A 21,942-nucleotide genomic window follows, 5' to 3' on the forward strand; every position below is an offset into this window, starting at 1 on the left:
GAGCACTTGACTTGGCAATTGGATAACCTCCAGAAATACAGATCCCACCATGTGCTTTAAACTAAGAGGTACAGTCACATGGACATTTATGACATAAAAGTGTAGGGCTAAGCCTTTGCTGCAGGTTTTTCTTTCTCTTTTATTTTTTATTTTTATTATTATTTTTATTATTATTATTTTTTTTTATTTGACAGATCACAAGTAGGCAGAGAGGCAGACAGAGAGAAAGGAAGGGAAGCAGGCTCCTCGCTGAGCAGAGAGCCCGATGTGGGGCTCGATCCCAGGACCCTGGGATCATGACCTGAGCCGAAGGCAGCGGCTTTAACCCACTGAGCCACCCAGGCGCCCCATCTTTCTCTTATTTTTTAAATAGCTACTTCATTTTAAAGATGTCTTAGAATTAAAGGCAGAGGATAAAATTTAAATAAATTCTATCCAAAAATTAATATAAAAAATAATTTTACATAACATAGAGAATGGACTTTTTTTCCCCTACACCTATAAAATGCTCCTTTGAATCTTGAATAGTCTTAGTATTACTGACCCACACACCCCTGTCCCCTGACAATCCCAGTTGGTTTAGTTGGAAAATTTTCCATGTGTTTGACTTCCTTTTTTTTTATTTTAAATTTTTAATTGAAGTATAGTTGACTTACGGTATTAAAGTAACTTCAGGTGTACAGCATAGTGATTTAAGAATTATATGTATTACAAAATGCTCACTAAATAAGTGTATACAGTATTATTAACTATATTCCCTATGTTGCTCTTTTCTTCCCCGTGACTTACTTATTTTTAACTGCAAGTTTGTGCCTCTTAATCCCCTTTACCCATTTAGCCCATCTGCCCCCCACATTGGCAACCACCAGCTTGTTCTCTGTGTTTATGAGTCTCTTCTCTTTTTGTTGTTGCTGTTGTTGTTGTTGTTGTTTATTTGTTTTGTTGTTTTCAGATTTCACATATAAGTGAAATCTTGGTGTCTGTCTTTCTCTGTGTGGCTTATTTCACTCCGTGTAATACTCTCTGGGTTCATCCATGTGTTCACAAATGGCAAGATCTTTTACCCTTTTTTATGGATAAGAAGTATTCTGTGTGTGTGTGTGTCTGTGTCTGTGTGTATACCACATCTTCTTTATCTACTCACCTGTCCATGGACAGTTGGGTTATTTCCTTATTTTGACTGTTGTAAATCATACTGCAGTAAATGTAGGGATGCATATATCTTTCCCAATTAGTGTTTTCATTGATTTCAGGTAAATACCCAACAATGAAATTATTGGATCATACGATACTTCTGTTTTTAGTTTTTTTGAAGAACCTCCATACTGTTTTCTACAGTGGCTGCATCAATTTGTCTTCCCACCAACAGTGCATAAGCGTTCAGTTTTCTCCACATCCTTGCCAATACTTATTTCTTGTATTTTTAATAATAGCCATTCTGACCGGTGTGAGGTATTATCTATCTCATTGTGGCTTTGATGTGCATTTCCCTAAAGATTAGTGATTTAGAATTATCTCAGTTTTTAGGAATAGAATAAAAATTAAAACTGATACCATCAACATGCCTGCATTCATGTAGCGACTGGGATAGGGGGACTTTTCCATATGTGTGTATGTTCTACTTGACTTCCTGTCTACATATATCTATTGCAGCAGCATCTACAGTCTCAGGAATGAGGAAGGGGTAAGAGATGGGATTGGAGAATAGATAGGTTGAGTGGAAAAATACAGACAGGATATCCTCTTTCAGAAGGTCATGTCCCACCATCAAGAGTTGGGGGTTTGTGGGATTTTGAAGCTCTCTAATTAAATGGGGGAAGAAGTACAATCTTTTCCTTTTCTGTTCATCTTCCCCAATCCAAGTCCACCCCTCCTTCACTCTAGTTAAATACCACCAATTGCATATTTAAAGTAAAATACCTTAATGTGAATTTCTGTGGTGAAGTGTGGGATGTCCCGATGATGTCCCTGAAAACCCAAAGCCAATCCCTATACTCCGAACTCAAGGTTTATATTTAGAAGACAGCGTGGATCCTGTAGTTTCAGAATGCTGTAAACATGTTTGTGTGGCTATTTTTAGTTTTTACAGACTTTAGTGAACTTTCAAGTTGGCAAGTCAGACACAGTCAGTTGTCGTCTGTTACCTCAGATGCCAGCACTTTGTGAATGACTCCAATTGTCTCAAAGGATTTCTAACATATTTAAAGCAGATAAATGTAAGAAGTTCTCTTGTGTCAACTGTGTGTGGCATATCTATATATGTATGATTCTGCATACTGTACATATTTTTAAGCTTTTATGAACTGTATCACTTGGGTAACAGTTTTGCTTGGAGTTCAAGACGAGTTGGGTGCTGCCAAGTGGCACTGTTAACTGGCAGAAATAGCTCGTCGTTTTCTCCTTCTCCCAGCCTTTCTCTCCTGTTCTCAAGCATTAAATCATCATACACAAATCCTTACAGTCACTTATTTTCAACCCATTGTATCTACTTCCTGCTGGTCAAAGGTTATGAGGCTTGAGTGGTGTAGAGGGTGAGATAGACAGTGGACAGAAAAAAGAAAGCTGGGCTCATTTTTGGGCTGACACACCACAGAATGGGCAAGGCAGCACTGGATTGTTGAAAACAAAAAGTAATAAATGATCAACACCTTGTCTTGTATGATGAGATCCTTGTCTGTATGTTACATGAATGAAAAAGTTATTTCACCCCAAGAATGCTGCTTTAGGAAAGAGTGACACCCCACTCTGTCGTGGCAGGGAAGGGGGAGGGGGAGTCAGTAGCAGCCCCAGCACCAGGGCTGAGTCTTGCACATTTGCAGAGATCTTCTTGATTTCGTTATCTGTGGAGTAATTTTTATACATGTTCAACTTTGTGGTTAGTTCCCCTCTTAGCATAAGGTTATACTTCCTTGCATCTTGAACTTGATGTGTTTTATAGTCAGTGACTCTAGAATGCATAAATTTATCTATTTGGAAGTGTCATTCTAAGGAAAACTTTCAGTGCCCCATTTCCTTTGTTCTGGAAGCTTTGGTGTGAGTTTTATGTTTAGAATAAAATTGTACTAAGTGTTATTTTGGTTTATTATATATAAATGTAATTATGGAAAATTTAAATTTGCTTTGTAACACTTCAATGCTTTCCTCTAGTTCTTAATGTTGTTTTTGAACCATGATCCAAGTCTCAGTGTATCTGTGTTTTACTTTATTGTGAATTGTGAATGTTCAATAAGAAACACAGAATAGAAAATGAGAACATTTTTTGTATGTTTTGCTGGAAACTCAAAACCCTAGCTCTATTCCAGCATTAATTATTTTGGATTGGATAGCTGAACAGGAAATGTGGAGTTTAGAAATTTGTCAGTTTTATGAAAGATAATTTTTTTAAATTCCAGATTATTATTGGTATTCTGTTTTTTTAAAAATCTCTGTTGAGGGGCGCCTGGGTGGCTCAGTGGGTTAAGCCTCTGCCTTCGGCTCAGGTCGTGATCCCAGCATCCTGGGATCGAGCCCCATATCAGGCCCCCTGCTCAGCGGGAAGCCTGCTTCTCCCTCTCCCACTCCCCCTGCTTGTGTTCCCTCTCTCGCTGTGTCTTTCTGTCAAATAAATAAAATCTTAAAAAAAAAAAAAATCTCTGTTGAAGCAAGAATGTTCTTTTCCAAGTAGTAATAATAACAACCACATAGATGGCATGCTGTTGTGGGCCAAAGTAAGTTTGTGAAACACAGTGAAATCAAGAAAGGGGTGCGCATCATTGTTACCATCCTAGGCACAGCAGCTTACAGTAGTGCTACACAACTCTTAGTGGGTCTTACTATTTAGAGCCGCAGGCCTTTTGAGAAACTGGTATTGCCTGTCTCTCAAGTCAAAGAAATGGACTTTAAAACTGCACTGCCCATATAATAGTTACCAGCCCCAGGTGACTAAATTAAATAAATTAGAAAATCAGTTCCTCAGTTGTACCAGCCACTTTCCAAGTTTCCTATGGCAGCACGTGGCTGGTAGCTGCTGGGATGGCCAACGTAGTCATTTCCTAAGTTGCAGAAAGTTCTGTTGGACAGCAGTGCTCTAGACTGCAATTAGAATTTGCGTCTATGCTAGAGAATCTTGTGACTTTAAGATGTGATACCAACTTCCTCCCACATAAACAATAGCATTTAAGCGAAATTCTCACATTGTACTCTTCAGTTAAATGTGTACATTGACATTATACTTCATAGTACATGGCAGTCTGCCCATAGTCTCTCTTATGACATTACATTCTACCCTCAGGCACTGGAATATCATTTTACACAAGCATACACATGTGTAGCAATTTTAAGTATGTGTGTGAGCGTCTGTGTAGGGAATATAACTATGTATATATATATATATAATTAAATATACTAACACAAATAATACTTTATAACTAAAATATGTAGATGTTCTAATCCCACAGGCAGTATTTGAAGTTGTAGTTTCCTAAGTTTCATACTCTAGTGTGGTCTCATACTGAGTTATTTCTTGATTAAGTTAGTTTCACTTTTTGTTGACTAAACCTTGTGGAGGAGATTTGATAGGATTTATGGCCGATTTATTCTTCCGGAATAAGAAGGCCCACTGTTGCCTTTGGTGTATCATCCGTTTATGTGGAGACTAAGTCAATGGACAACAGATACAGCGTCACTGGGGTCACCGAGCGATGTTAGTCCATTTGTTCAGGTTAACAGTTTTCACCTTTTAGGCCACAAGTCATTGCATGCTGTGCACTATGCCAAGCACTTAAGGAGGAATGAGACAGGATGTTAGGGAGGAAAGCAGCTGTACAAAGGACTGATTGACATGCAACAGAAGGGTGCTTTGGTAGAAGTTTGCCCACAGTGTTGCGGATACCCTTGGAGCAGTCAGCTCTACTGGCACAGGTGACAGGTAGAACCATAGAAAGTGTTACCAGTATTCTTTCACATCAAGTTTCCAGTTATTCCAAATGGAAAAGATTAGTTCCCTGCCCAACTCTCTCAGTATTTGGAAATTTTATAAACCGTGGGGGAAAAAGTTTTAAAAATGCCTTTCAGTCCTTTTAATGACTTTGTAAGACTGCTGTATGAAATGTATCCTAACTTATTTACTCGATTCCCTTCTCTCACCAACCTTACCGCTCTGCTCAGGACAGAGAGGTTTCCCAAGATGCAGAACTTCGAGTTTTCTAAAACGGGAATGATCCTGAAAAACTGGGATGGTTGGTCACTTTACCTATTGTTGAATATCTAGATCATTTTAATTATTTACTCATATAAACAATACTGTGTTGAATATTTCTATGCTTACGTATTTAGCTGCATTTTTGCATTATTTCCTTAGATGAGATTCCTAGAAATGGAATTAATGGCTCAGTACTCTGGGCATGTTTGGAGCTCATGATAACTCTTACAGCCCTTTATTGTATTTTAGCCATTTTCAGCCAGATTGGTAAGACTATGCCTGGACGTTTTGCGCTACCTCTGCCTCCACAGGTTCTAGGGAGATATGCAGAAAAAAGAGACTGGAACATACTAGCTATGGCTCCCATTCTAAATCTCTAACTGGCCAAATTACATATGACTCCAACTACCTTTCCTTTTTTATCACCTTTTGTTGTCTCATTTCATTTCACATAATTATTTCTTGAAATTCAGTTAAACGTAAGAAGTATTTACTACCTACTCTGTGCTTAGTTTCATGCTGGACAAAAAATAACAGAATATCAAGTAAATAGAAGGTACTGTCCCAATTCACTGTTAGAGCACAAGAGTACTAATTGTTCCAGGGCAATCCAACTACCTTTGTCTAGGCAAGGCTGAAGTCTGATTCCAAAAATGAGTGGACCCCCTGATCCCATTCACCTACGACCACACCCCAATGTGAGCTCCCCGACTTTCAGGGCACAGCGTAGAAAGAAAGGAGTGAGATCAGAAGAAACCCAAAGTTGGCGGTCTTCCTTCCCAGTCCAGGTTCAGCCATACGTCACCCCAGGCCTCCAGCCCCAGTCATTCAGCGTGTTGCAGACTTGTGGATCCACTGCTAGACAGGCTCTTGCCTCTTTCAGCCACCTCCCGCTCAGGGTAAGGAAGCCATGGGAACCCCCAGAGTTAGAGTGTGTCCCCATAGCACTGACAGTTGGGCATATGATGAGAAACATGAACGAGGATTCATAAGTAAAGATATATTCGACCTGCCCCGTGACGCAGCATGAGAGTTCATGCCAAGGAGGTGACCCACTTTCCTGTGGAACTTCAGCAACTACATTTCCCTGGTGGGTGTGCAAGGTCTCATACCATACTGTTCTTTGTAGTAAGAAGTATTAAAATGTTCTATTTCAGGCCTTCTTAACATGTGCCCCAGGGGTACTATGAACCCCGAAACTGTATACAATGTTATTTATGTGCCTCTTTCTAAGAAAAAATTCCATTGCCTTTATCAGATTCTCAAAGTGGTCTACAGCCCAGAAAAGGTCTAAGAACTGCTTTGTGTACGTTAAATACTCAGAAGTTTCTGCTGTTGCTTCTTTCGTTTGTTATGTAGGACTTATGCCAGGGCTTTGAGGTGGGCATCAGTTTAACAATGATTTCAACAAGTGAATTATATGTACTTTTAATTAATAACTTAAAATTCCCTGATTCCCCCCCAAACCAGATACTATAGTATTTAATTCTGGGTTAAATTTGATTTTTTTTTTTTTTTTGGCTTAGTTTTGCTATTATGAAGTTGATTCAGGTCCAGCTAATTTGTTTTTGCCTGGGCAATATATGTAAACTCCTATTAAAAGGTTTGGGTCACTTGTTAGCCTACATCTAGGCATTGTTCTGCATTATTTTTGGTGTATTCTTTTGTTTATATTACTAAGCTAAAGTTAGCACAGATAGCACCAGGCTAGAAAATGGTGACAATAGTTTGAAAACAGGAAATTTTAGGCTTGTGTGTGTTTGGAACAGATGATCATAATGATAGAGCCAGTGGAGTGGAAACTTCCACCGAGCCTGTTTTTTCCTTATTTTGCTCTATGAGAAAAGATGGTGCTTCCTGGAAAACAACTCAAGTCTTTAAAGCAAATGGTTTTCTTTTGTCCCTGTTTCATGGCTAATTTGTTTTTCTTTATTTCATTTACCCTGGTTGTATTATTATGGAAATTTAATATATTTTTTGGAAATTTAATATTTTTTAATAGGTAAAGTAGTTCCCAAAGTGCTTATTTTAGATATTTAATATTTAGATATTTAGTATATTACAATTAACTGACATGGTTTTTAAAGAAAATTAAAATAATATGAATATTATAGCCACCGAACTTTATGGGAAGTCTAAGTGCTCCCAACTTGCCTTTTTTTTTTTTTTAACCCCCTACCTTCCAGTCTTTAAAACAAAATAGTTATACTTTGTCTAAGCTATTTCCTAAGACTCCTTCCAGATGTATCCTGGAATTCTATATTTAAAAGAAAGGCTAAATTCATTCACTAATTTCAGAGCAAGAAGAGTATACATTTCCATACATACATAAACTTTATTTTGTATATATCATTCCTGAATTTTTAAATATTAATAGACTTTCTTTTTTAGAGCATTTTTAGACATAAGCCTTTTAAGCATGTAATATTTTTTTAAATTGTAGAAGTAATAAGTGGAAGCTCCTTGAAAAAAGCCAGACTATACAAAAGTATATAAAATAAAACTAGGAATAAAACCAGGAAACTTGTCTGACCTTCCCATCCCTATTTCTGGAATTACCACAGTGAAGGCTTCCAATGTGTCTCCTTCCAGACATGCTATCTAAACAGTTTATGTGTACACACACATACGTTTCAGGCAAATGGGAATCGTACAGTATAAATAATTCTATAAGTTGCTCTTTTTTTTCATTTGCCAGTTATCATGTGGGCATTTTTTGTATATAGATCCTATCTCATGTTTTAAATGTTTTGCATCCATTTGTTACTGTATAGGTGTCTCATCATTTATTTAATTTAACCATTAGCCTGATGAAGAAATTTAGATTAAAACCTGCCTTATTAGGGACTCCTGGATGGCTCAGTAGGTTGAGCATCTGCCTTTGGCTCAGGTGGTGATCCCAGGATCCTGGGATCCAGCCCCAAGTTAGGCTCCCTGCTCAGTGGGGAGTCTGCTTCTCCCTCTTGGTGCCACCCCATCCCCCATGCTCACCTCACTCGCTCTCTCCTCAGAATTCTCTTGAAGTGCTCTAAGGGAATGGGCTTGTTAATGGGCTGCTTGGGACCTGTGTGTTGAGAGTTCAGAGGACTGTAGCTGGGAGGTGCCTTAATTGGGGGGAGTTGAGGAAAGCTTCAAAGAAGAGGCCTTGAGGAATGAGTAGGAGCTCACTGGCCAAGAGAGTTAGGGTGTGTTAGACTCAGAACAACAGAGCCTCGGTTTTTGGTGCGGTCGTCTGGAGATGAAAGATCAGAGAGATGAGCGGCAGATAAGTTCGATTTTAGAGAACCCTGTATGCCATTCTGTGAAAGGAGTTTGAACTTTAACCTAATAACAACTTTGAACTTCTTTTTTCTTTCCCTGAGATCTTCTCATCTCAGTTCACTGACTCTCGCAGTCATTCCAATGAACAGAAAACGTTAAAAGCATCCCATCGGGGCTTTGAGTGCTTCACGACCTGTAAAGTGCTGTTGCAGATACAGAAAAATTTAAGGAATTGTCTTGGCTTTCAAGGAACTTGAGGTCTAGTTGGGGAAATAATTCATAAGCACTTGGAACATTTGGAAATGTATGTAGTAAAATAACAGATGGTTCCATGCTGTCCCATAGCAATGCAAGAGATATTTCAGAGCAGTAACTGCTGCATTGCCAAGAGTCCAGAGGGAAGGTGTGGAAAGGAAAGGGGAAGGTTTGGACAGAATCTTGAAGAATGGATTAGGTTTCCAACAGTAGAAAGGAGTTCAAACATTTGCCAGTGGGATAAATACGAACAAAAACAAAGAGGGAGATATAATTAACCTCACTGGCAACAGTGAAAGGCCTGAGGAATTAGATATAAGCTTCAAAGGATCTCTGATTGTTTTTGAAATTCTGTTTTCATTGAGTAACCTAATTCTGCCTATTGATTGGACCAGTGGTTTCTCCATCAGGGTGTCACATTAGAATCATCTGTTGAGCATTTAAAACTATCTATGCCTGTGCCAGGCCTAATGCCCCAGACCGACTGTCAGAGATGGAGCTCCAGGCATCATTTTTTTTTTTTTAAAGTAAGATTCTCCAGATACTTCTTATGAGCAGTTAAGAGTTGAGAATCACTGGACCACCCTGAACTCCTCTTTTTCTGTCCACCCATAAATTGGTTATTTCTTTCGTAATCAATTCTTCCAGTAAAGGATTCAGGGAAGGAATTAGGGAGGCTTGGCGAGCATTACAGCAGGCATGTTGTCTATCAGTGATGCCACAGACAAGTCAGAAAACAGCAATGCAGCAGTTGCAGTGTGTTTCTTTAAAACAGAGCCCATTTGCCATTTTATGCCAGTTAGGCATATTTTGTGGATTTATTAATATTATTGCAGGTAATGGTTTGAGGCTAACCTGGATTGAGATTGTTTTTCTTCCCAGGAGATAATGGAGCCCCACCTGTACTTTCTAGCCAGTGTGTACAGACCCATACTCTGTAGGGTGAATGATAGACCTATTTTAAGACCTTACCTCAATGTGACAAACCTGTTTTCAGTTTAACTTACGTAATTTGATTAAGTACAGAAAGTACTTAAAAGAAAAATTCCAGGGCGCCTCGGTGGCTCAGTCGTTAAGCCTTCGGCTCAGGTCATGATCCCAGAGTGCTGGGATCGAGCCCCGCATCGGGCTCCCTACTTGGCTGGAGGCCTGCTTACCCCTCTCCCACTACCTCTGCTTCTGTTCCCTTTTTCACTGTCTCTCTTTCTATGTCAAATAAATAAATAATCTTTAAAAAAAAAAAAAAACTCCTTTAAAATGAAGTCTAAGGGCCACCTGGGTGGCTTAGTTGGTTAAGCAACTGCCTTTGGTTCAGGTCATGATCCCAGGGTCCTGGGATCGAGCCCCCTGTCAGGCTCCTTACTCAGTGGGGAGCCTGGTTCTCCCTTTCCCTCTGCCTGCTACTCTGCCTGCTTGTGTGCTCTCTCTCTCTCTCTTTAATCAATCAATCAATTAATTAATTTTTAAAAATGAAGTTTAAAAATACCTCTTATATCTGTAGAGTTTTTAAAACAAATTAATTTATGGCTTAAAAACCTCTAACTTGCCTGACAGTTCTCCCATTTACAAATGGGTAGGGCAGATTGCAGTTATGTCATTATCCCCATAACACATAAGATAATGTGAGATCTTCCATGTTTTTATTCTTGCCTCCTTTGATTGGCATATTCAGCACACAGAGACTGAGCACCTCCTTGGGGCTGGGCAGCAGGAAAAGAAAGATAAAAGGTAAAAAAAAATACAGCTCCAGCCCTCAAGAAACTCACTTGTAGAAATGTTAAACATCATTAACTAGCATCAAGGTGGAAATGGGGAGCATGGAAGGGCCCATTTTGGGATGGTGCCCTGACGGGGTCTGAGCTAGGCCTATGGGGGTAGATTTTGGGTCACGGGGCAGTGTGTGGTAGGGCCATAGGCAGGGCAGAAGCAGAGTGTTAGGGGAGCTGCAGTCATTTCCAATGTGGTTGGGAGGCAGAGAGGAAAGAGTGAGGCTGGAGAGACAGGGAGAGGTCTGAAGGGCCCTGTGTACCCTGCCTGCCAGAGAGTTTGAGCTTCATCGTGCAGGCAGCCCCTGAACCCAGGGAATGGGTAAGTGGCAGTGCAGATACTCCAAGCATTATGGATATTTAGTTTGGCATCTCATCTAAATATATTTCCATTGAGATCCATGGACTATATAGACTTCTGTTTGGATGTTAATATAGTAGCCAAAGTCACTCTTAAAACCCTGAGACAAGACACTGGGACTAGAGTAGGGTGCTTTTAAGCTACTTCAAAATGTAGACCTGATGATGAAGTCTTATTACTGCACCATTTACTCAACTTAAAATTGAAAATGAGTATTGCATGTAAGAAAAGACAACGAAGTAAATTTGCATAGTTCCTCTCAAGCAAAGCTGCTTGTAATGGAAGTCCGGTACTGAAAATGATGCTTTACATGAATTTGATGTAAAGTTGCTTTGAATATTTGGTTTTGAAGATTTCTAGAAAACTTGTCCTTTTTTTGTCTGTTATTGCTGCAGGATTGGTAAGGCAATGTACAGCTTTCTCTGGGGCTACCAAGGCAGCAAGGATAAAAATAGGGCAAACTTTAAGAATCCCAGATATTTTCAGATAACAAAGACTGATTTATGTGGGCCCATTTTGCACTCTGACAAAACATAGAGAAGCTTTTGTGCTGTGATTAGCAAGGGTGCTGATGTCAGTTCTCTTGTCGAGCATCAAGCTTTATTCTGTGGCTAAATTGTGCTTTGTACCATAATCCAGAGAACCTTTGTATCTGCCTTATTAAAGTGTGTAGTTTATGTAATTGCTTTTGTTTTCCAGTTTAATCTGTGCCAGATTCAATGAGAGTGACTCATTTTGTGACTGAGACAAACATTCACATTTGGACTATGTTAAAAATAAATAAATAAGTGGCAGGTGCTGTTGGCTAAAGTCTGTGTTTTAATGTTGTAATTTCCTGCTGTAAGGGTTCATCTCTTATCCTCTGTAATCATGAGCGCAACTTATCTACTGTGCGCTGATTGATTGCTACTCATTTCTTGGCTACTTATTTTAGTTTCCAAGAGCCTTTTAAATTTGAACAGTATCATTTCAACAGAGAAGCGAAGAAATGGCAGGGAAGCCACAGTTACCCAGAAAGCAAAGAGGGACACATAAGCTTTAACAGAAGGACATGTTCTTTTCTTTCTGTCATTTTCCTAAGGTGTCTTGTGCATGTGTTTTGGTAAAGCTGTCTTAGTTATATTTATTTTATTATGTATGTGTTCAGTACTGGAGCTCTTTTTTTCTCATGTGGAAGAGTTTTTCCAGGCACACCTTTCTATTCAACATGGCCCATCTGTCTAATCTAATATTCTCAGAATTTTACAACTGTAGAGTCTTAGGGGAATTCTCTTTATTGGACAAGTATTTCTAGGTACCAGACACAGTGCTATGCATTGAGTGTGTAAGGACAAATGGTCACTGTCTTTGTGGACTTTCTAGTCTGCTTAGGGAATTAGGTGCTTAATAAATAAACACAAAGAAATTAAATTGAAGAATGACAATAATCACCACAAAGGTAATAAAGTATAGGTAATAAGGTCCCTAAAATTGTGCCCTATATTACACTGGGGGCCATTATTAGGAAGGGAAGGCCTAGAACATCAGAGTCGGCCTGGCTAAGGCAAGGAAAGAATATACCAGACTCACGAAATGGCATGTACAATGTCTCTTGAGGCAGGAAACAGTTTGGCATCCTGTTAATAACTAACTGTATTAGAAGAGAGAAGTGAGGGGTGCCTGGGTGGCTCAGTGGTTTAAGCCTCTGCCTTCGGCTCAGGTCATGATCCCGGGGTCCTGGGATCGAGCCCCGCATCGGGCTCTCTGCTCAGCAGGGAGCCTGCTTCCCTTCCTCTCTCTCTGCCTGCCTCTCTGCCTACTTGTGTTCTCTCTCTGTCAAATAAATAAATAAAAATCTTTAAATAAAAAAAAAAAAAAAAGAGAGAAGTGACAGTTGATAAGCCTAACTGTATGAAAAAGATTATAGATGAGCTAAAGGAGCACAGCAGTACGGGCAGTATTTAGCATAGGGGCAAATGATCCTCCGTACAGTTCAGTAGCCTCTGAGAGCTTTTCCTAAAAGAGCAGAATAGAGATTGATGCCTCTAATACTAAGTGAGTCATTCGGGAATGGATGAATTATGTTCAATGAATTATGTAGGAAGGCATTTTAGAAAGATTTCCATGAAAGACATTAAAGTTTTAGAAAGTCATTTCTGTATTTAAAGACGGAACTTTCACTATCTGGAGAAATCACTTACTAAAAGATACGATTCCTTGATGGCCCTAGATAAATGACATACTAGTGTATTTTCTTTTCTCTTTTCTTCTCTATTTTGCAAGCTTACTGCTTGATAAGGAGGTATCCTTAGAAGCATAACTTTGCTGAGAGATGATATTTATTTATTCTGAAGTAAATAGATGTCATATATTAACTGAGTGGATTTTTGTAACCAGAAATCGGTTCTAGATTCATGTAAATTAACACGTTATGATTTTTCAGTGTTTTCTAAAAAAAAAAAACATGTGTAAGAACTCCCAACTGCCTTCTCTTTCTGGATACCGTTAATCATTTGCTCTTTACTTGGAGCTTTAGTCAGACTGAAATGTTAATTTAAATCCTTGATAACATTAAAGAACTACGTAGTATTTTTAAGCCTTTGGTATTTCTACTAATTTTGTTGAAAGATTGCACCCGGTGTTTTCAAGAAGGAGTGCCTCTCCATTTGGCAATAATTCTGCAGATACTTTGCTGGGTTTGCTATATTCTCAAATATTTTCATGTATGGTAAAAGTTTTGTTATTAGACAACTCCTTGAGAGTAGCAATCATGAATTAACGACCTACTCTTATTTTCTTCCTACAGGGTTTGCTATATTCTCAAATATTTTCATGTATGGTAAATGTTTTGTTTTTAGACAACTCCTTGAGAGTAGCAATCATGAATTAACGACCTACTCTTATTTTCTTCCTACAGGTATTTACAATATAATCAATAACTTACTGACTAGTTAACTTGCTGATTTATCTTTTAGTGTATCTACATTTCTATTAAAATACATTTTAAAGAATTTTTAATTTTTAATAGAATCTATTGAAATGTTAAACCTGAAGTTAGCACCCAATTTAATTCAGTTGTGGGTACAGTTGTCCACGTTATCAAAGAGGAAGACCTTCCGAGAGGAATAGTGTTTAGTATTGTTTCTGAGCAGAATTGTTGGCTTAAAGACTGCTGAAAGCTGACTGTTTCAGTCATTTGGCTCTGCTTTTATTATTTAACCAACGTAGATTTCAAGGAGAGATACAAGAATTTTAGATTTCTTCAGGCATAGCATCATACTTAAAATTTACCAAAGCTTTAAAGAGAATGCATTGTGAGTGCATATCCAGATTGCCAATGTATGTTTGTTGGGATGAGAAGGAAAAAGAGAAAGGAGAAGGAAAACTACAGTCTATACTCAAAGAATACAGAGCTTTTCCATGTGGTCTTTGAACAGTAGACTGACCAGAAGAAAGACACAGTCCATATCTTTGCTTGCTTTTCAGGTGAAAAGTCAGGGAAGCTTCTGAACCCTTTTCCCCCCTCCTCTACTCCTTGTACCCACCCCCAAACACACACATACGAGAGAGAGAGAAATCTATAGCTTAAAATAGGAAGGAGTCTTTTGAAGTATCTTTATGTATTATCTTTATGTATTTTTTACGGCATGATATTAAGGCATGAAAAACTTTGCTTTTTTTTTTTAATGTGGTAAGATATACCTAATCTTACCTAAGTAATCTAAAATTTACCATTTTAACCATTTTACCATTTTTACCATTTTCAAGTGTACAGTTTCAGTGGCGTGAAGTACATTCACTTTATTGTGTAACCATCACCACTGTCCATCTCCAGAACTGTATATTGTCCTAAAACTGTACCCACTAAACACTAACTCTTTATCCCTGCCTTCCAGCCACTGGCAACTATCATTCTGCATTTTGTCTCTATGAATTTGATTACCAATAGTTACCTCATATAAGTGATCATATACGGTTTTTTGTCCGTTAGTGACAGGCTTATTTCACTTATCACATATTTCACTTATTTTCATGCAGTTTTTTGTCCTTTAGTGACTGGCTTATTTCACATCTCAAGATTCATCCATGTTACAGCATGTGTTGGATTTTTATTCCCTTTTAAGACTTGAATAATATTCCATTATATGTGTATACCACATGTTATTCATTTCTTCATTCAACAGTGGACACTTGGGTTGCTTCTACCTTTTGACTCTTGTGAATAATGCTGCTATAAACATGGGCGTACAAATACTTGTTTGAGACCTTACTTTCAATTCTCTTAAATATTTACTTTCAACTGAAATCTTTGGAGGAACTGCCATACCATTTTCCATACCAGTTACACCATTTTGCATTCCCATCAGCAATGCACAATGGTTCCAATTTCTGCCACCGTGGCCAACACTTGTTATTTTCTGCTTTCTTGATAACAGACATTCTAACATATGTGAAGTTGCATCTCATTGTGGTTTCAGTTTGCATTTCTCTAATGATAGTGATGTTGAGCATCTTTTCATGTGCTTTTTGGTCATTTATATATCTTTGGAGAATCTGTTCAAATCCTTTGCCCATTTTTAAATTGGATTATTTATTTTTGTTGTTACCAAGTTGTAGGAATTCTTTCTATATTCTAGATGTTAATCTTTTATCAGATAAATTATTTGTAGATATTTTTTCTCATTCTGTGAGTTAGCTTTTTACTCTTTGATCGAGTCCTTCAGTATGTTAAGTTTTAAATTCTGATGTATACCTATTTTTTCCTTTGTGTTTCTTCTGCACTCTTGGTGTCATATCCATGAAGCTTTTCCCTGTTTTCTTCTAAGAGTTTTATGGTCTTAGCTCCTACCTTTAAGTCTTTGATCCATTTTCAGTTCATTTTTGTATGATGTAAAGAGTCCAACTTAATTCTGTTACATGTGGATATCCACTTTGGTTCCATTTGTTGAAACCATTGCTTTTTTATATTTAGTAAAAACTAAGTCTTTCTCATTGACTTGATATTACATATCAATGTAATATCTTCTGATATCAATCAGTGTCTTTCAGGCTTCTATTAAAAAGTCTAATAGTACATAAAATGTGTATATATAGACACATTATTAAGTTAATTGAGGCATCAGTAAATTTTGCTGGAGTGGTAGATTATTCTGTTGAAACAAAGAAAACATGTATGTAACTTTCTCTAGACAACACATTTGTAAAATTTGTCTGATAAGTGTGCACTCTCTTGAAAAACTGAAAAACTTGAAAAATTTCTGGCAAATTAATACTAGATGGATATTTTTGTTTTGTTCCTAGGCATGGAAGAGGAGATGGTTTGTGTTACGCAGTGGTCGCTTAACTGGAGATCCAGATGTCTTGGAATATTACAAAAATGATCATGCCAAGAAGCCTATCCGTATTATTGATTTAAACTTATGTCAGCAAGTTGATGCTGGGTTGACATTTAATAAAAAAGAGTTTGAAAACAGCTACATTTTTGATATCAACACCATTGACCGAATATTCTACTTGGTAGCAGACAGTGAGGAAGAGATGAATAAGTGGGTTCGTTGTATTTGTGACATCTGTGGGTTTAATCCTACAGAAGAAGGTAAGCTCAAGATTTTATTATTCAACCTGAGTTCTCCTTTATTACTGCATTTTTAGAACTGTTATGAAATTCTTTGTTATTTCAATTACACAAAAAATATTGCTTCTTTTTTTATAATAGCTAACAACATGTGAAAAAAAAAGTACTAAAGTTTTGAATCAGTTTGGGAAGAAATTTTTTCTAGGATTTAGGGGAGACTTAACCATTGTGGGGCAGTGTCTAAATAAATGTCTTAAAAAAGGGAACATACTTATTTAAGAGCATTCCTTGATTCTGTATATATAAGGTGAACCTTATAGCGCTGCTGACATTTGACTGTTTTTCACCTATTAAAAGCATCATTTTCATGTGACTCTATACTTTAGTTGTTATCTTAAAAACTATGTTGGATTATGAAGTTAGGAAAGAGTCAAGATGATTATCAGTGCATATGAAAAACAAGTGACAATCAGTCACAAAACATGATGAAAAAGTAACAAATGAGTTTGCTTAACACAGAGGTATCCTTTTTAGGATATCTCCTTTTTAGGTATCTCTTTTTAGAGCATGGAGGGAGCTCAATGTTTAGATAAGATGTAGTGAAGGAAAGCTTCTCAGGTAAACTGTAGGCTTTTGAAGGAAGTAGTATTTCTACGTAAGTGAAGAAAGAACTACAGAACCCCCTAGACTTAGGGGCAAGGGAGAGCAAGGACCCAGAGGTGGAACAACCATTCTACAGGACTGGAGCGGGGGGCTGTGAATAATAAAGGCAGGGGGAGAGTTCCTTGAGGAGCTGAGATTCGGAGTGCCTGTCCTGGGAAGAGCTGAGTGGGTAGAGGTCTCATGAAGAATCTTACAGGTGGAATTCCTCTTCAGGTGCTTTTATATAGCTGTCCTGACCACTTATTCCCTGTCCACTTCTCTGCTTCTCTTCCTTTTATAACAAACACCTATCTAGGGGACTCCAACACACATTTAGGTTCGTAAAGCCAAAAATCAGAAACAAAGGTGGCCTGAGGTCTTTGACCTTTCCGTCTTCATGGTTATATTCACATTACAGTGTACATTTCCATAGATCTATATTTAGGAGTGCTGGAGGCTTGGTGAGGGCTGGAAAAATTGCATCAACAATCCACATCAAGTTTTGGATGAAGTGCAAGAGCAATCATCTCTAATTAGCTCAGGTCAGCCTGCTGCTTCCTTTCTGGCCAGTGGGCAGCCTGCAAGAAGGAGCCTTCCAGGACTGGGATTGGCTCGGCAGGGTGGGGAAACCCCTCGGTGAGGGAATCCAGATGCCTGAGGGGGCAGCACTGAGACAGGAAAGGAGGCATCCAGTGTAGACAGGAGGTGGCTAATGAGCTAGAGCTTTTCAATTGAGCTCTCGTGATTAAAAGACTCAAGAAATTGTTTCATGTGTAGAATTAAGGCTTCAGTGGTTTTTGTGAAGCACTAAATATGTTCACATTTTAAGTGGGCATGGGGGTATTATTTCTAACTCCAGTTAAACTCCTTTCCTTTCTTCTTGAATATATAGTCTATGTTTGAGTACAGTGGAGGATTTTAAAGTTGAAGTCACAAATGAGATAACTCTCTAGTGGTTACTTAATGACCACTCAGTAATGATAATTTTTGGATTAAGATGCTACATCAGTTTCATGATATGATGGATTTTCAGTTAAAATAATTTAAGTCATTGTATACTCTTTGAGTTGATGATGTTCTTTTGCCTGCTACCTTTTCAGTTTATATTTTGTTTTTAGTGACATAAAAGTAGACTCTGTCCTTATCAGTTGCCTGTATGGATTCAGTTGATCTAAAAGACTTTAGTAAGTGTCCTTCCGTCTCTCTTTGTTTTCTATATAATTCTCCTAAATATAATTAGCAAAGGAAATGAGAGACCCTCCTAGAGGAGATACATTCTTCAGTCAAGAAATAGGTTTCTGGGCGCCTGGGTGGCTCAGTGAGTTAAAGCCTCTGCCTTCAGCTCTGTCATGATCCCAGGGTCCTGGGATTGAGCCCCACATCGGGCTCTCTGCTCAGCAGGGAACCTGCTTCCCTTCCTCTCTCTCTGCCTCTCTGCTTACTTGTGATCTCTGTCTGTCAAATAAATAAATAAAATCTTAAAAAAAAAAAAAAAAAGAAAGAAGTCTAATTTTTGGAAGCCCATTTAGGGGTGAGTGGATTTGAGATCCCCCCCTCCCCAAATAAGAATTTCGAATGCACAAGTATCTGAGATTAACTTTGTGAGCTTGAAGGCATGAAGTCTGGTCCATTTGTTTACCTTAGAATGATTCTTATCATCTGAGAGTTTGATGAACATCCAGTCATCTCTGGGAAAAAGGAAAGTTTTGTCTGCTTTAGAAAATTGATTCATTAATTTACCAAATTGTTGCCTTTGCCAGCACTCTACTAGGCTTTGGACATTCGTTTAACCTACACATTATTAGGTGACTAGTTAGGGAGAGAGATGGCAAGCATTACAAACAGAACTGAGTGAGCATCTAGTGGGGAAGGATTCATATCAGAATAATTCATTACAGTTGACGAGTGCAAGATACATTGTGTGTAGTGTATAATCATACTTTACTATGTAAGTACGATTTTATACATACATTAAAGTATGATACTATAGGACTGTGTTAATACTGTTCTTGCCCTCATAGAGCTTACAGTCTGTCTAATAGAGATAGGCTAATTCTCTAGGAATTGTAATATTGATAGATAAGTGTCCTGGTAAAGAGGAAATAAATAAGCACAAATAGCAGCTAATTTTGTCTTAAGAAGGTCAGGAAAAGCCTGGTAGTTTTAAATGGTTCTGTGGATAGTTCTGTGACTGTAGCTGATAACATACTAAGCACTTTATTTTGTACTTAGTAGAAAATTTTCATTGATATTAGTAGTCAGAATCAGTCACGATGTCTGTTTTTCACTTAATAAACTTAAATGATATAGGGAGGGGGGCAAACTCCCAAATCCTTTTAAAACAGATAAAGTACAATTGCCTTGAATGAAACTCTCAATTTGTGAATATTTTATCTTCACAATATCAACAAAGGGGGAGGTTGTAAGAAAATTAATAGTATTATTAGTCACATTTGATATACATAATGAGTTGGTTACCAAGAACAGCTGTGCTAATCATAACTCATTTTTTATCTCTTCATTAAAAAAAGCCACTAAGGACTTCAATTTGCTAGTGCTTTCTAAATGTAATTTATGAGTTATATCTAAACGCGGCTGCATTTGTTTTTTAAATTCTGCAATATAGATTTTTTACAAGTTCATCCTGGCCTTCTCCCAGATAGCCACAGTTAGAAATGTCTTACTCTGATGTTGAAGACTTGAGCTCCTCATAAATCATAAAGTTGTAAATAAATCAGTAAGCCATAAATCAGTGAAAGATGAATAGTCCTTCATTGTATAGTATCAAGGAGCCACAAAAATATCTTACTCTATAATTTTGATTTCTCATGCCTAGTAGCAAAACTGTAAAAAGGCTTTAAAGCTAACCACTCTATTTCTGTATTCATTTGTAGTAGCTGATTTTGCTGGATGCCTTTTTTAAAAAAATCCACACATTTAAAGATTTGTATCAAATCCTAAACTGCAGAGAACTGCTATTATCCTTTGTGATCATGTTCGTACAATTTACTGTGACAAGATAAATATCAAAATGTCTGTGTTCTTCCATTTACTTTATCACTGCTTTATATTTTCTTGCTTCCAAATAGATCTCACCACCAATCACTATATAAAAGGTGTTTTTGTTTTTACTTAGATCTGTCCCTGGAGTCCTGTGCTCTTCCCATTTCAGAGCTGAGTATGCTCTCACTCTTGGCTTAAAACTAATGACACCAAACCATTTTTCACTCTACTCATGTCAGGCTAGATGTGGGAAGAAATATCCTATGCTTGGATATTATAGTCTGAGAAAATAACTATCCATGGTCCCTATGAGAATAACTAGTTTTTGCTGAAAACAAAGGGAAAGGGGAAAAATCTGACCCATGTTTTGATTCCAGGAACCTCTCAAAATATCGTTACCATGTTATTTCCGCTGCCCCAGGTGACCACTGCTATTATTGAATACTCAGAATGCTGGCAAGCTGAATCTGTTTTTAAATTCTAGCTCATTGAACTATGTGCAGTTCCTATGAATGCTTTTATTTAGCAGATTTGAGGGTAGAGATGAATTTCTTTTGTTTTTCTTGGAAATGTGCAGATTTATTTTTGTTTCTACACCAAGGTGGAAGCTGTTAAATCTGCTCCACAAGTACCAGGAAACACAGCCTAACGGCTCTAAACAGCTTACTGGCTTGGCGCAAAGGCTCCTGGTCTCATTTCAGGGTGCGAGATCAGAAAGTTGCCTTTTATCAGTCAGTTGAGTTGCTTTTTCAAAATGCCCAGATCTAATAGTAGCTTTAAAAAATAGTGATATTCTCCATTTAATATTCTTCCCTTTAGAAAACTAACATAAGAATATACATATGCTCCCTTTCCTATAAAGCGGTGCTTCTTAGAGAACTTTTACATTTCTTTTTATTTACTTGTTTACTCATGTGTAACTTACTACTGTGGAAGGTACAGATCTTAAGTATACAGTTCATAGTTTTATATAATCTATCTGTATCTACATATAGAAATAGAAATCTGTGTAACTGCTGCTCAGATCCGGAGGTGGAACATTTCTGGCCACCTGGAAAGCTTTTTCATTCTTTTTCCCAGTAAAAACTGAGGAAAAAAGCCCAAATATAACTATGATTTTGCTTCTATAACCATAGATTAGTTCTGCCTATTCATTAACTTCATATAAATAAAACCATTGAATCTGGCTTTTTTCCAGTAGAAGTCCATGAGATTCACCCATGTAGCATAGTCAGTGGGAGTCCTTCATCATCTTCTGTAGCATTCCGTTGTATGAACGGATCACAAATTATGGACCTCTCTGGATGTTGATGGACATTTGGGTTGTTTCTACATTTTAATACAAATAAAGCTACTGTGAGTTGTGCCATGTGTGTGTGTGTACCTTCTGATGGACATGAACCCTTGGTTCTTGTGGGTGTGTACCCATGGGTGGAATCGCTCCATCTTAGGTCATGTACTTGTTGCTTTCCTTTTTTTTTTTTTTTTATAAAAATATTTTATTTATTTATTTGACAGAGATCACAAGTAGGCAGAGAGGCAGGCAGAGAAAGAAGAGGAAGCAGGCTCCCCACGGAGCAGAGAGCCCGACGTGGGGCTCAATCCCAGGATCCTGGGATCATGACCAGAGCCAAAGGCAGAGGCTTCAACCCACTGAGCCACCCAGGCGCCCCTACTTGTTGCTTTCCTATCAGTGGTGTAGGAGGCTTCCAGTTACACTACCTTCTCACCTACATTTGGTATCATCAATCATTGCTTTTAGCCATTCTAGTGAATATGTAGTGGTATCTCATTCTGGTTTTAATTTGTATTCTCCTGAGGACCAGTTCAACCAGAATGTTTACTCGGTTTTTGTTTTCTTACACATTTTCAAGCTATTGAGATACTGATTCATTCAGTCTCCTAAGATGTGGCTCAGGTA

The 21,942-nt window shown here is 37.9% G+C and overlaps 1 protein-coding gene across 4 annotated transcripts in view; it reads left to right on the plus strand.

Annotated features, from left to right (window-relative positions):
* The window catches only part of GAB1 (GRB2 associated binding protein 1), a 124,373-nt gene that overhangs the window by 63,673 nt on the left and 38,758 nt on the right, over positions 1 to 21,942 (plus strand). For all 4 annotated transcript variants that reach the window (XM_047717544.1, XM_047717545.1, XM_047717546.1 and 1 more), the window contains exon 2: positions 16,103 to 16,397. In XM_047717544.1, the coding sequence (XP_047573500.1) occupies positions 16,103 to 16,397 (295 nt within the window). The remainder of the gene's footprint in view (positions 1 to 16,102; positions 16,398 to 21,942) is intronic.

This window comes from Lutra lutra, chromosome 2 (assembly GCF_902655055.1).
Source record: "Lutra lutra chromosome 2, mLutLut1.2, whole genome shotgun sequence".
Classification (NCBI taxonomy): domain Eukaryota; kingdom Metazoa; phylum Chordata; class Mammalia; order Carnivora; family Mustelidae; genus Lutra; species Lutra lutra.